General features: G+C 41.6%; 1 protein-coding gene across 1 annotated transcript in view; it reads left to right on the forward strand.

Moving 5' to 3' along the window:
- OBSCN (obscurin, cytoskeletal calmodulin and titin-interacting RhoGEF) overlaps positions 1 to 11,715 on the forward strand; it is a 159,842-nt gene extending 148,127 nt beyond the window's left edge. Inside the window, 3 exon segments of the mRNA XM_054514079.1 lie at positions 3,921 to 3,963; positions 7,462 to 8,695; positions 8,697 to 11,715. Of these exon segments, the coding sequence (XP_054370054.1) occupies positions 3,921 to 3,963; positions 7,462 to 8,695; positions 8,697 to 8,918 (1,499 nt within the window). The 3' untranslated portion in view covers positions 8,919 to 11,715.
- The last annotated feature ends 1,285 nt before the right edge of the window (positions 11,716 to 13,000 follow it).

Here is a 13,000-nt window from a genome sequence, read left to right on the forward strand (position 1 = left end):
GTCCAAGACCATGGGTATCAAAACCAAAATTCTTTGGTTTAAATTCACATTAAGGGGGTCTGCAGGTCCCTTGGATGGACCAAATCCAAAAAGGATGGAAACCACTGGACTAAGGGATCCCTTGTGAGCTGAGATCTGCCTTCAGCCACACCTGGTCGCTGGACTGAAGTCAATGGAGGGTTGCTTTAAAAAATCCTTTTTCTGTGGATATTGGAAGAATTTGAGACACTTTAAAAAAGTGTAGCTGAAAGAAGATCCTTCTCTTTGACTTCCAGTTGACTGTGTCTGCTTTGCACCTTGCTGCTTAACCTGCACACAGCACACCTGGGCTGATGTGCTCTGGCATGTTCTGGTGTGATTTATCCATCCAGGCTCACTAACTTGATTATTTGTCAAGAAAAGCAAAGCCCAGTGCCTTGGAAAGGTGCTGCATTTCCATATGGATGGGCAGGTCAGGACCTAGAACAGAATACAAGGGGAGGAGTCAGGTACAGGAGTGGAGACAAAGCCAAAAATAAAAATTCTCAAAGCAGCTACAGCCAGGCAACAATAATTCCTTCACAACTTTTAGATTTCATGCAGAGCCTTGGGCAGGTTCTTCGGTTGCCTTGTAGCAGCACCTTGTTAAAAATCACCAAAGTACTTCTGAAGTTCTCACAAGGAAGATTTAAAACACAGAGGAGCCTCAGATCTCTCAGTGTTACTGAAGAAATAGGGCACAGGATTTTGCCCCCTGTGGGATGTTCCCTGATTAGGGTGATGATTAGGGTATTTACCTTGTTATTTTTATTCTCTTATCACCGTGGTTTAGTCTCATTTTTGGCCAGGCCAGAGGGTTTCCAGTGCAAATTCAGGAGAGCCCCATCTGCCTTTGCAACCATGTCAGTCACTGCAGGAGTGGAGCCTTTTGGTTGTTTGGGTTTGGGGGTTTTTGTTTCTTTGTTTAGGTTTCCGTGGGGTATTTTTGATAGAGATCCTATTTATATAATTTTAAAAACTCTTATATTGATGAGTTGAGCCACCAGCCCTGTAGAGATTTCGGAGATCTGTGGATTTGGAACTTGGGACAGGGTTTAAGGTGGCGGTGCTGGCTTGGCAGTTGGATTCAGTGATCCTTAAGGGTCTTTTCCAACCTCAATGATTGCAAGAATTGCTCATTTTAGGATTAGTTTTAGCAGTTCTTGTCAGGTTTTGCAGATTAGCCTCCAAGTGTAGCAGAAGGAGGTGAAAACAGAGCAGTGCTCTTCTGGTTCATGCTGGCAGCATGAACTGAGCAGCAAAAATAGGTTTAAGCTTCTGTGAGTGGAGAAAAGAGACTTAAAAATTGTAATAAAGGCCACAAATAACCTTCCATCCATCCATCCATCCATCCATCCATCCATCCATCCATCCATCCATCCATCCATCCATCATCCATCATCCATCCATCCATAGCAAGGAGAGCTCACTTATCCTCAGTGTTCCATCACTTGTAAGACAATGTTTTAATCTATTAACCAAAGAGATGTCTGGGCTGTCCCTAATGCTTACAGCTTTTAACCTGCTTATCAGGGGCTCCTGCTTTGCAAAGCTGTTTGCCTAAAATGCTCTTGAAAAGTTGAAATGATAAATCCTAAAAAATGCTAAAACTGGATGCAGAATATTTTCCTCTCGGGGAAAAACAACAGGAAAAAAATGAACAAAAAACCAAAACCAAACAAACAAAAAACCAAAACAACAACAACAAAAAAGAAAACCAAAAAGAAAGAAAAGAAACCCAAATTCTCTCATCCTACTTTCGTGTGGTTCTATCCTTCAATATAGGATTGCTCAAATCCTCCCTCGCACCTTGGACAGCACATATACAATTTATTAAATGCCATTTTCAGCTTTCTTATCCCAGGCCTGCTGAATTTTTGAATATTGAATCTCTTTGACATCCACCACAAATAGAAATATCACAGTTGGTGTCATTTGGGAGGACTTCAAAACAGACATTCATAGAGCAACCATTAAAGAGACATTTTGTTATAGACACTGTGAAATTTCATTAAATTTATTCAACTATTTAGTTTATATTACTTAATTCTCATCTAAATACATTGTTGCTAAAATAATTGTAGAAAGCACCTATTATCAGGTGTATGATCCAATTAATTAAAACATTGCCATCAGAACTTCAGCATTTTTACTCATATACTCAGTGCACATGAATAAATCTCATAGTATTATTTAATGAGATTTCTAAAAGTTATTTGGAAATTGCAGAATAGTGATTTAAAAATTCAGTGAAAATCTCTAACCTGAGTGTGGTAAATTGTTTGAGCACTCAGTTCATCTGCCATCACTGTATTATTATAATTCCACCATTTAAAACAAGGTTTGAGTTATTTAAAGAAAAATATTAATTAAGGATAGGTAAATGGGTTTATTGCAATTGTGTCTAGGGATAAATATTTGAAAATAGTTTCGCTCTTTACTTACCCAGTTAGTGTAAATTTAAATCTCCAAACAGATTTTGTTTAAACTCACCCAGTTCTGCAGTAACTCCTTTGAATCTCTGGGAAATTATTCCCGATTTTTACAGGGATAAACAAGACAAGGCCTTGCGAAAAACCCATGAGCTCTAGGTCAGAAATTAACATCAATATTTGCACAAAATTCTTTTTCATTATGGTCAAATTTGAGGTTTTACCGGAGGCAGGGAAGAGCCCTTGGAAGTGAAGTGGAAGGAAAATTAGGTTAAAGTATTCCATTTAATATTGTAAATGTATTTTTAATTTTCAGTCAATGCAGGTTTGGGGGCACCATTGAAAACATTAGCACTAATCATCAGTTAATAAACAAATAATATGGACACTTGAAACTCCCTGGGCAAGAACTGTTTGTGATTTTATAGATATTTTTAAGTAGCAGTTCACTTAAATTGCACTGACTGAAAATTACCAGAGCTTATTTATTATAGGCTGGCTGGAAAACTGAAAACCAATTGCTGGAGATTAAATTATGGGGTTTTTTTTTAATATATTTTGCTAGTTTATTAAATAAAAAGTGGGGCTTGCTGATGGGTTTTTTTTCCTAGATCTGAAATAGGTTCTGCAGTTCAGATGTGCTCAAAGCAGTGTTGTTCAAAGAATATCTTAATTTTATTCCAGTGGAGAGGATGGGAAACCTGCTGAAAATCCCAGTTAGTTCTTCAAACAGGATCTTTCTACTTTTTAGAACTGTCAGTTTTAAGGAACATTTGCAACACCATGAAATCTTAACTTTTGATCTTGGTAATCATCAACAGCTTCCAGGTGGTTATGGGAGAAGGGTCAGGAAAATTGCAAATTAGAGCAGGAAAAAAAAGAGATGGAGCAGACACAGGGCTCTCCTGGGTTTCCTAGGATTTGGGGTTTGGTTTTTTATGCTGATTTTCTCTACTGGTGATAATGATATTAGTTTTTATATTTATCAGTTGGATTTTGCATCCAGTCCACAAAAGCGTGGACACAATCCAGTGTTTGGGGAACTCTTTTTTCTAGGAAGTGCAATCACAGTTTAAAGAATTTCAGCTCTCCAGGATTTTCCAGGTTGAGGCATTTTCAGATTTCTGACACTATCACTACCTTATTATAGGATAAATAAAATTTAAATAAGGACCTTGTTTTCTAGCTTTGACCTACCAAACAAAAATGGTAGAATAAAAAGTTTTTGCCAAATCGTTCTCCACAAAATATTTAATTTCAAAGCCAAACGTTCAGAGAGAATTCTGGATTCTCATTCTTGGTCAGAAACACTAAAGATGATGCTGGAAATAACCACAGAAAGCATGGATGGGATGGTACAGTTGGTTATTTTCACTCCAGTTTATGTTGATGAACTGAGCAAAGATAATTTAATCATTTCAGCTTTTGCCTTTCTTTAACCCCATGCTGTTCATACTGTTCTCTTTGTAGTCACTGAACAAGAGACTAAAGTGCCCAAGAAAACCATCATCATGTAAGTGCTGATTTTTTTTTTTTTTTTTTTTTTTGGGTAACATTTGTGGGTTTTTTTGCCTTGCTGCCTCTGCATGATCCAATAACAAGCTTGTGCTCATTGGCCATGCAAGTGTGTTCATTCCCAGATCCCACAGAATTCTGTGCCGTGTCAAGTGACCACCTCAAAAAAAGTCCTTTTGTTCTTTTCCAAAAATAGCAGCACTGGTGTTAGACACAGCCTGGGACAGTTATTTTTTGATATGACACAGGAAAAATATTCTCCCTAATGCTGGTAGAGTTTCACAAGAGCTTGGGAAGGGGGAGTCTGACTTTCAGTGTTGAATGAAAACAAAAAAAACCAAGCTGAAAGTGGTTTACCTGAAAATATCTACCAATTTAACAAATACCTCAGAGCTTAGAGTGATTTCTTCTGGCTTTATTTTAAACTTTTCAGGAAAGGCTTGTATGATGAAGCAGAAGGAAGGTGAATGTTTTATGTTTTATCCCCTTCTATCTCTATATTTCTAATATAAATAATTGTCCTGATGACTTGGTCTTTTTAGATGCTTTGAGCCTGGTTTATAGTGGATGCCTATAAAATACAAAGATTAGTTACTGCAAAAAGCAGTATTTTCTCAGTCATTCATAGCCTAAAAGCCAAGCAGCCATTCAAATCTTAATTTATCTTCTTAAGCACCATAGAGAAATACATAATAAAATCATTTCATGTGCTGGAAGGGGGACCCTGACCTGGGACAGGATTTCAGAGCAGCTCCAAGCCACTCCAACCATGTCCTGTGGGGAGGAAGGAGTTATGCAATGGATATTTTGGAGAAATGCCTTCCCTCAGTAGCTGCACTATTGCTAAAATCAGCCCTTGACTTGGATAAGAGGCTTAAGTGGATGTATTTTATTTTTGTTAGACATAAAATTGCAACTGAAGGATGGTTAAGAGTTGCTTACCCATTATCGTTTTCATTGTTTTCTGTGAGGATTATTCCTTTAGACCCATGCACTTGGTCCTTTTGGAGGCAGTGGTTTAGATATTGTCTCCCCTCTCAGAAGATGCAGATAAGCTCAGTTAAATTTCCAGCCATTAGATCTTTTTCACCCTGCAAAAACCAGAAAATAGTGTTTTTACCTGTATTACCTCAAGGACCAGGATTCAGACTGGGGCAACTGAACAGAGTTATTTTTTTTATATCACATTTGGAAATACTGTGAGAAAGTTGTGAGCAAGAGGGAATCTCAGAGCCAGTCCACATCTAAAACTTGGTAAATCTCATTTAACCACATCTCTGTGCCTTGTATCTGGAGCAGCAGCATTAATACTGGTGGATTAAATAATAATATTCATTAGTACAAAATTCCATCAGTTAAGTTGATTTCTAAATTTCTGAGATCTCAGTTCCATAGGCTGTTGTTCAGGACAGCTCCAGGAGGGATCCCTCAATCAAGGGCTGCAGCCTCAAAGGAGTTCGGTAAATTGAGGAGTGGGATCTCAGGCAGAAAATCCCCTCCTTTTGTGGTCATGAATTTTAAATAAGAGTGACCTCAACTGAAATGGGGATAGTGATGGGGAAAAGTTTGGAAATAATTCTGAGAGGGCAAATTCCAACTCTTAACCTGTAGGAAGCTGAAGAACAGAAACAGCTTTAAAACTACTGGCAGAAAATAATAGATAATTGAGAGATGGGATTGGACAGGTGTCCATATATGCAAATCCCAGACCTCAAAAAATCCATTTTAACTTTGCAGCATAGATCACGGTCTGCTGCAAGCACCCAAGGATTCATTCTCCTCTAAAATGATTTAATTGTGTGTAATTGAGAAAGGCACCATGGCCAGTCTGAAGGCTCAGCACAGACCTTAAAGGTCTATAGAAAAACTGCAGAAAACTTAGAGGAAAGAGTAAAGCAGTGGAAATGAGCAGAAAAGAGGGTGTTCTGCAAGGAAATAAACCTCCCTGTAGCTGATCCAGTCCTGTACTCCACCATGTCCTCAAAGGGAGAGATTAAAGGTGGAAACAAACCTGATCTCTAGAGGAGAAGGAAGTACGAGTTTTTAAAAGTAAGACCAGAAGATGAGAAAGGCTGCAATAAAGCCAAGAGGATTAGTCTTCCATGACGGCTATAAACAGATTCTCCATTCTCCAGGGCAAAAGTCAGAGCAGAAATATCTGAGGAGCATAGGGTGACCTTCAGCTCCACGTGGCTGTGACTGGAGAATGGTGAGGAGAAAGAGAGGAATTAAAAAGCTGCTCTCTCTACTCCTAATTTCAGTTCAGGCCACTGTTTGACCCTTCAGTTACTTCTTGCTTTTTAACCCCATTCCTTGGAGGTAGGGACAGAATCTCAACACAGAAACAAAATGAGTTTTGCTGTGATTTCCACTGGAGCAGATGTGGAGCATTGGCTTCCTTGTGCTTGCCAGGAAAACACTGGCAGAAATGTATTTACCTAAAATAAAGGTAAGAAACACCACAGGAAAAACCTGCAGGAAAAACTGCATGAGAAGTATATAAATTAAGAGCACTGGATCCTGGGTTTAGGCCTTGGGTTAGAAGGGACTTTTAAAGATAATCTAGTCCAACCCCTTGCTGTGAACAGGGACAATTTCACCTTGATCAGCCTACTCAGAGCCTCATCCAGCCTGACCTTGAATGTTTCCAGGGATGAAGCATCTACCACCAGCCCAACTTCAGTCAAAAGATCTAAAGTAAAGCCAGCAGAAATATACTGAGAAATCATATTATGTATCCCAATTTGGCTTGGTATTCCTGTGTCTATTGGAGGCAGTAGGACCAGGCTGTGTCTGCACTAATGGTATTGTGAAGAGTAAAAAAAATTCATTTTGGCATAGATGACTTGTGCAGGAGATGTTCTAACTTTCTTTTCCTGATCATCCACATTTTAAGGTTAATCCCTTTCAATGTAAATGTTCTGCAGGTGGAAATGCAGATCTCTGGTCTCAAAAGAGGCTGTAATAATTAAAAAAAAGAGAGATATGTTGCATTAATTAAATATTATTAAGAAGACACTGAGCCTACTGCAATAAAAGGCATTTAGCCATTGAGGTGGAAGGAATCAGGATTTTGGCCAAGGATACCCAGGAAAAGGTTAAAGTCTTTGAGTGTTTAAAATTCTGGTGGGGTCCAAAGTAGCAGAGTAGGTGATCAACAGAAGCACATGAAATACAGCAGCACCCAGCAGAGCATCTCTCAGCTGGACGTGCTTGTGTGCTCACACCCAACAGAGGAGGTTCATGGAGCTGGGGTTTTCCCTGGGGAAAAGGGCACCGGGTCAGGGGTTTTCCCTGGATCAGGAAGTGGAGATGGGCATGTGGGTGTGTGCTCTGCCTGTGTGTCCCTCCCAAAATGACCGCTTCCCCAACAGCTGCAATGCTCACCCCAAACTAACCCCACGCGGCGCCTCGGCCGACCGTGGCATGTGCTGGTGGAGTGGGGCTGCCCAAAAAGTCTCATCTTCCCGCCAACTCCACCCCTTTCTGCCGCCAGAGAGGAGACCATAACCACGGTGGTGAAGAGCCCAAGACAAAGGGGAAGGGTTTCTCCTGCACGTTCTCCTTCAGGTCATTCTCCTTCCCGCTCCCCGCGGGCAGAGCCGGCTCTGGAGCAGGTTTATGTCTCCAAGATCAGGCAGCCTGTCCACAGACACGACCAGGAGGCAGCAGCAAAGTCTGCTGCTGTTCCCAGGCTGTATGTCACAGAACATGAGGACATGCAAGGAGCAGCGGCGAGAGACGTCGTTGTGGAGAGCACAGTGGAAGAGAAAAAGCCCAAGTGGGTCGAAGTGGAAGAAATAATTGAATTCAAGGTGAAAAAGTCACCAAAGCCCACAAGGAAAAGAGGTTCTTCCCCAGTAAAACAAGAAAAAGATGAGTCAGGGGTGTTAACGTTCACTTTTCCCAGCTCAAGGCCGAAGCGCTCCCCAGAAGATGATCCCAACACAAACAACTCCAACAATAAATTGGTGGAACAGTCAAAATCTCTGCCGAATGAGGGTCTCTCTGAAGGTGACATCCAGCCTCTCGTGTATACGACCGAGCAGGAAGGACCTCAAGTCAGCGGCGAAGAGAGAAACTCCCCGTGTGGGTCTGAACAATTAGGAAGTGATTCGTTTATGGATTATGGGACTGAAGGAAAGAGCTGCCCTCAGGAACCGCGTGCTGACTGCAGGTCAGGCGCCGCCTCCCCTCTGCTTGCCTGCGGGGGCGAGCCTTTGGTCTTCAGTTTTGAGACAGCTGTTGGAGAGCAACACCAAGTTCTGTTCTCCCCAGTGAGTCCAGAGGATAAGGAAGGGCTCGAGGAAGTGGATGTGTCTTGGCCTGTTGGAGAGGAGGTACCTGAAGTAATACAGGACATCCTTCCCGAAGAGGACAACATCATAGTGGACGAGCCAGAGGAGCCACACACCGACGACATCAGCACCCGGGACCGCAAGATTTTAACCCACAACGGCAAACTCTTAACTCTGGAGGACCTGGAGGATTACATCCCTCAGGAAGGCGAGACCTACAGGTGTGAGGATCAGAAGCCCACGGCGGAGAAGCCCTGCGAGATCTCTGTGCTGCAGACGGAGATCAACGAGCCCACCATCGGCAAGCCGGTGCTGCTGAGCCTGGTCAGGCCCGTGGTGCCCGAGCCCAGGCAGAGGTTCTTCAGCCAGTACGAGGAGCACGTCCCCGGGGCCGTGTTCCTGTCAGCCTCTAGGGTGGCTGGCGTGCAGTCCCTCAGGCCCTTCCAACATCTCCTTCCGCGTGAGCGACGCCCGCGCGGCGCCTCCCGGAGCCTCCTTCACGGTGAAGCCCTCGTTCTGCACCGAGGTCCAGCGCTCCGCCGACAACGGGCAGTCCAGCTTTAAAACTGAAGTTTCCACCAGAACCCTCAGCTACGGGACTGTTGGCGAGCCTGTCACCTTGCACATCAGCACAGAAGACCTCTCCCAGAGCTGAGTGGACGCCAGCGTGGTTTTTAACACCAAAAAGAGCAGCTTTATGTAAAAAAATATAAATATCAAAATTGTTGTAGGCAAGGAGAATTGGTGGCGAAGATTACAAGGGAATGCCTTAGAGGGAAATGTATTTAAATATAATGTGTCAAGCTTTTCCAGTCTTAAAGGGAACAGTCTGTCAGAACAGTTTGTAACTTTAAAAGCTTTGATCTAGGTGAACATGTATCATTCCATAGCGGAGCAGTGATGGGGAAAAGCCTGATTCTTCTACCTATGACAGAAATCTAGATGAAGAAGTGTGGGGTTTTTTGTCTATGAACTTAATAATTTTTTCATGTGCCAGTTTTTGGTGTGGCAAGGAGGTGAAAGTATCTAAGCTTTTCAGCATCCTTCAGTAGCCCAGGACAGGGGGGTGTCTCCTGTCACCGTGTGGGCCCAAAGGTCATGAAGCTTCACTGTGCTTTGACTCTGCTCTACACTTGTGACACCAATTAGCTCTACCAAAATTTCTTCATAAACCTTTCAAGATGCACAGTCTGGTTGCATTTTTTTAACCTTCTGCCATATAGTGAGATATATAGTAGATATTACGTATACCAGGGATTCAGAGGGCTGCTCAGGCATTTTTTTTGGTTGAAATCCCAGTTTGACTCTAGTCAGTGGAGACAGTCCCACTGTCGTGAGGAAACAAGAGTTTTGTTGTTCTCTTCTGCTTTAAGTGAAAAAGACCGTCTTTTCTAAATGACTGATATTTTCAAATCCACTTCCTAGTTGTCTGATAATGTAGGTTTCATTATTCTGCATTCTAGTGTGGTGGATTGATAAACCATATCTTTTGAAATATAATTCAGTTAACGTGCACTGAAAGATTAATGTGCTGCACAAAAGAATTTCTGCATCTGCAATCAAACATTAACAAGTACAAAGAACCACAAATGTGGTCTTCAAAGGACCACAAATGTAGTCTTTGCCAATCAATATTTCTGGATGAGGATTTGTTCTCCTGAACGTGCCAGTGGTGAAACATTCCTGCTAACAGATTAATCCATGATGTCCCCTATATGTGATAAGAGGAATTTACCACTGAGCTACAGCAAAGTAGCAGGAGCACAAGAAAGATTAAATTTAAAAAATATAGAAAAAAGAGCTTTACCATAAATATTCAGTTGAAACATAGATCTGTTCCAAATGTATTAGGCTGCCAGTTGTAATTGCATCATTTTACTGTAACCAGGAAGGTGGAGATGCCTCGGAGAGGGAGTGACTGGGGGGTTCCTCTGGAGCTTTCCAGCAGGAATGCTGCACGAGGGGGAGGCTGAGGTGCACTGAGCACAGCCCATCCCTGTTGGCTTCACCAGAAATGGATGTAGCCCAGACCTCCAACAAGCTGCTCTGAAAAGAGATGAGCTCCCAGGCCGAAATCCTGGTGCCAGCTGGAGTCAGATGGAGCTCATTGATCTCAGCAGGACCCTGCACTGGCCCTCTCTGGTGACAGAGATGTGGGGTGAAAGGTCCCCACACCCTGTCCCAGCTGAGCTCTGGAGAAGTGTTCATTTATGGTTTCATTTGTGGTTTAGGGAAACCAGAAATGCTCAAGCACAGCTGAATTTCTAAGCAGCATGAGGAGAGAGGGTGGAGTGAGTTTCTGCCTTGGGAAGGAATGGATGATGTTGGCTCAGGGTTTCCCAGCCATGTGATATTGAGGAGCTTGTTTTGGAGGCAATATTCCTGCCAACAGGGAATGAATTCACAAAAGGTGCTTGTAGAAAAGTTATTTTTTCCTTCTGCAGCTGCACCTTGTACTGACTAAAATGAACATATTGATTTCACAGCCTTTCACTTCCAACATCCACTCTGATGTTGGATCCTATATCTTCATGATATAGGATGCTTTTCCAGTGGTGAAGGAAATCAAGCTTCCTTTATGGTACTATCCCATTTTTTATAACATCTCCTTGGTTTATACTGTTTGTTTTATAATGAAGCAATAAGATGGATATATATATTAGTGCTTTTTTCATATATTGCACTGTACATTGGAAAGTAACAGGCACACAACAGAGAAATGCTTTCAAAGCTAAAAATATTTCTTTTATTTTGAGCCTGATTCTGATCACAGTTATTCCAGTATCAGTCTTGAATAATTTCACAGAAGGAGGTGGATTTTATTCAGATTTATGAAGATACTGCTGAGAAAAGATTTTGTCCTGTGATTGTCTTCCAAAAATGTAATATTCAAACAAAAGATACTGAGGATGTATAAAGGAACATGGAGGTTTCCTCCTGTTGTGGTTGACACTCAGGTTTTCCTAAAGAAGCTCTAAGGCTGCACTTCAGATGGTCATAGAAGAAATAATTATACTTTGATTCATTAGCTCAAAGCAATTAACATCTGTTTACATTTTCTTTTGATATTTAAGCAAAAGAGAATCAATTGAAGGAAATTTTTTAAATCCTATGCAGGGCTCTGTTCAAAAAGTGAAAGGTTTATGAAAAGTTCATTACATATACTTTCAAAATATTTTCCTAGAGGTTAAAAATTATGCTTGTAAGCGATTAAACTGTGTAGATAACTAATGAGATGTGTGGGGATTTATTTCCTGTAGATGAAAAGATACAGCTGTATGAAAGATTTTAATACAGTGAATGTTTTACTGAAATTCCTGGAGGTAAATAGGTATTAATAAAGTGGAAACTTCAGTTTGCTTGAGATACAAAAAAGAAAAATAAAAAAGTCAAGTGCGAGATATGCTGTTAGATGCTGGGTTTAAATTAATAAATGTCTTGCATCAGCTGTCACTGGACTTGTTGGGTTTCTGTGTTCTTTGTTACAGCACTTGATATTCCATCAGCTCCTCCTCTTCTCCTGCTGACTTCAGCAGGAACTGGGTTGCAGTCCAAGAATATTAATGCAGTTGGGCTCTGGCTCATTTTTATGGACAGTTTCAGGAGTGTTGAAGTTAAAAAACCCAGTTTTAGGGATATTTCCAACTCAGGAATCTTGAATGATTCACCTTCACTTGGGTCCTTCTCTGAGACCGAACTGGAGCTCCAAAGTATGTGTCAGTCTTGAGTTCCTGGGGATGGGCTGAAGTTGAGGGGTGGAAAGGCTCAAGGCTGAGATTTTAGAGCTGGGAAAGAGGTTGTCCATCACAGGGTGTCATCGCTGTGGTGTTTGTAAGGTCTGTGTATTTTGGGGGATATTAAAGTTCCTTGGCCTGAATCAGTGTCCAAAAGAAGGAATTGGTGTAATGTCCCTTGGGCAGGGAGGGAAATGGTGCTGTTAGAGCATGGGAGAGACCAGTGATTATATATAACCTCTATATCTATACACCTGTGAATATATTTCCTAATTGAATGTTTCATGCCTTTCCAATCATTTCACTCATTGGCAGCTGCCCAGTTCACAGGACAGCACCAGTTGGCAGAAATCACAGTAGAAACACCAGAGAATCCAGGTATTTCTCTAGGAAAATGTTTCATGTCTTCCTGCCATCCCAGTGCTGATGAACACTGAAGGGCAGTCTGGGACATCATGTGAGCAAATCTTGCTTTTTTCCATCAACAGATTCAGGAAATAAATATTTTGTCACCATCATGATCATTGAAAACAAAGATCAAGTGAGAGGTCTTCATCCACACATAGCCTTCAAATTTATTTTCTCAGGTCTATAATGGGAATTGACTTTCTTGAGGCCAGGAAACGAGCAGAATCAAAACCCCTATGGGGCATGCTCATTAATGTCAATGACATTAAACAAGTCAGAGCTGTTTACTCCAAATGCTCTTTTTTTTTTTTTTCTTAAACCATGTGATGATTTGAGTTTTCTTTCTTGATTGGTGAGCATCTGCATCATGAACGTGATCATTGTCTTAACCTGACCAGCATTTTCTCTGTTTTCATGATTACATGGGGGCTTCCCTAGGTACATCCATCCCTTTGTTGTGCCTTTTCAGGATTTGTGGGAGGTTTATCAGGCAGGAGATTGGGTGAGATGAGCTCCTGCACTCTGTGATCCCATCCCAGCCTTCTACATCCCAACCCATCAGAAGTATTCAGATACTGTGAAGCAGGACAAACGC

This window comes from Molothrus ater, chromosome 1 (assembly GCF_012460135.2).
Source record: "Molothrus ater isolate BHLD 08-10-18 breed brown headed cowbird chromosome 1, BPBGC_Mater_1.1, whole genome shotgun sequence".
NCBI classification, from domain to species: domain Eukaryota; kingdom Metazoa; phylum Chordata; class Aves; order Passeriformes; family Icteridae; genus Molothrus; species Molothrus ater.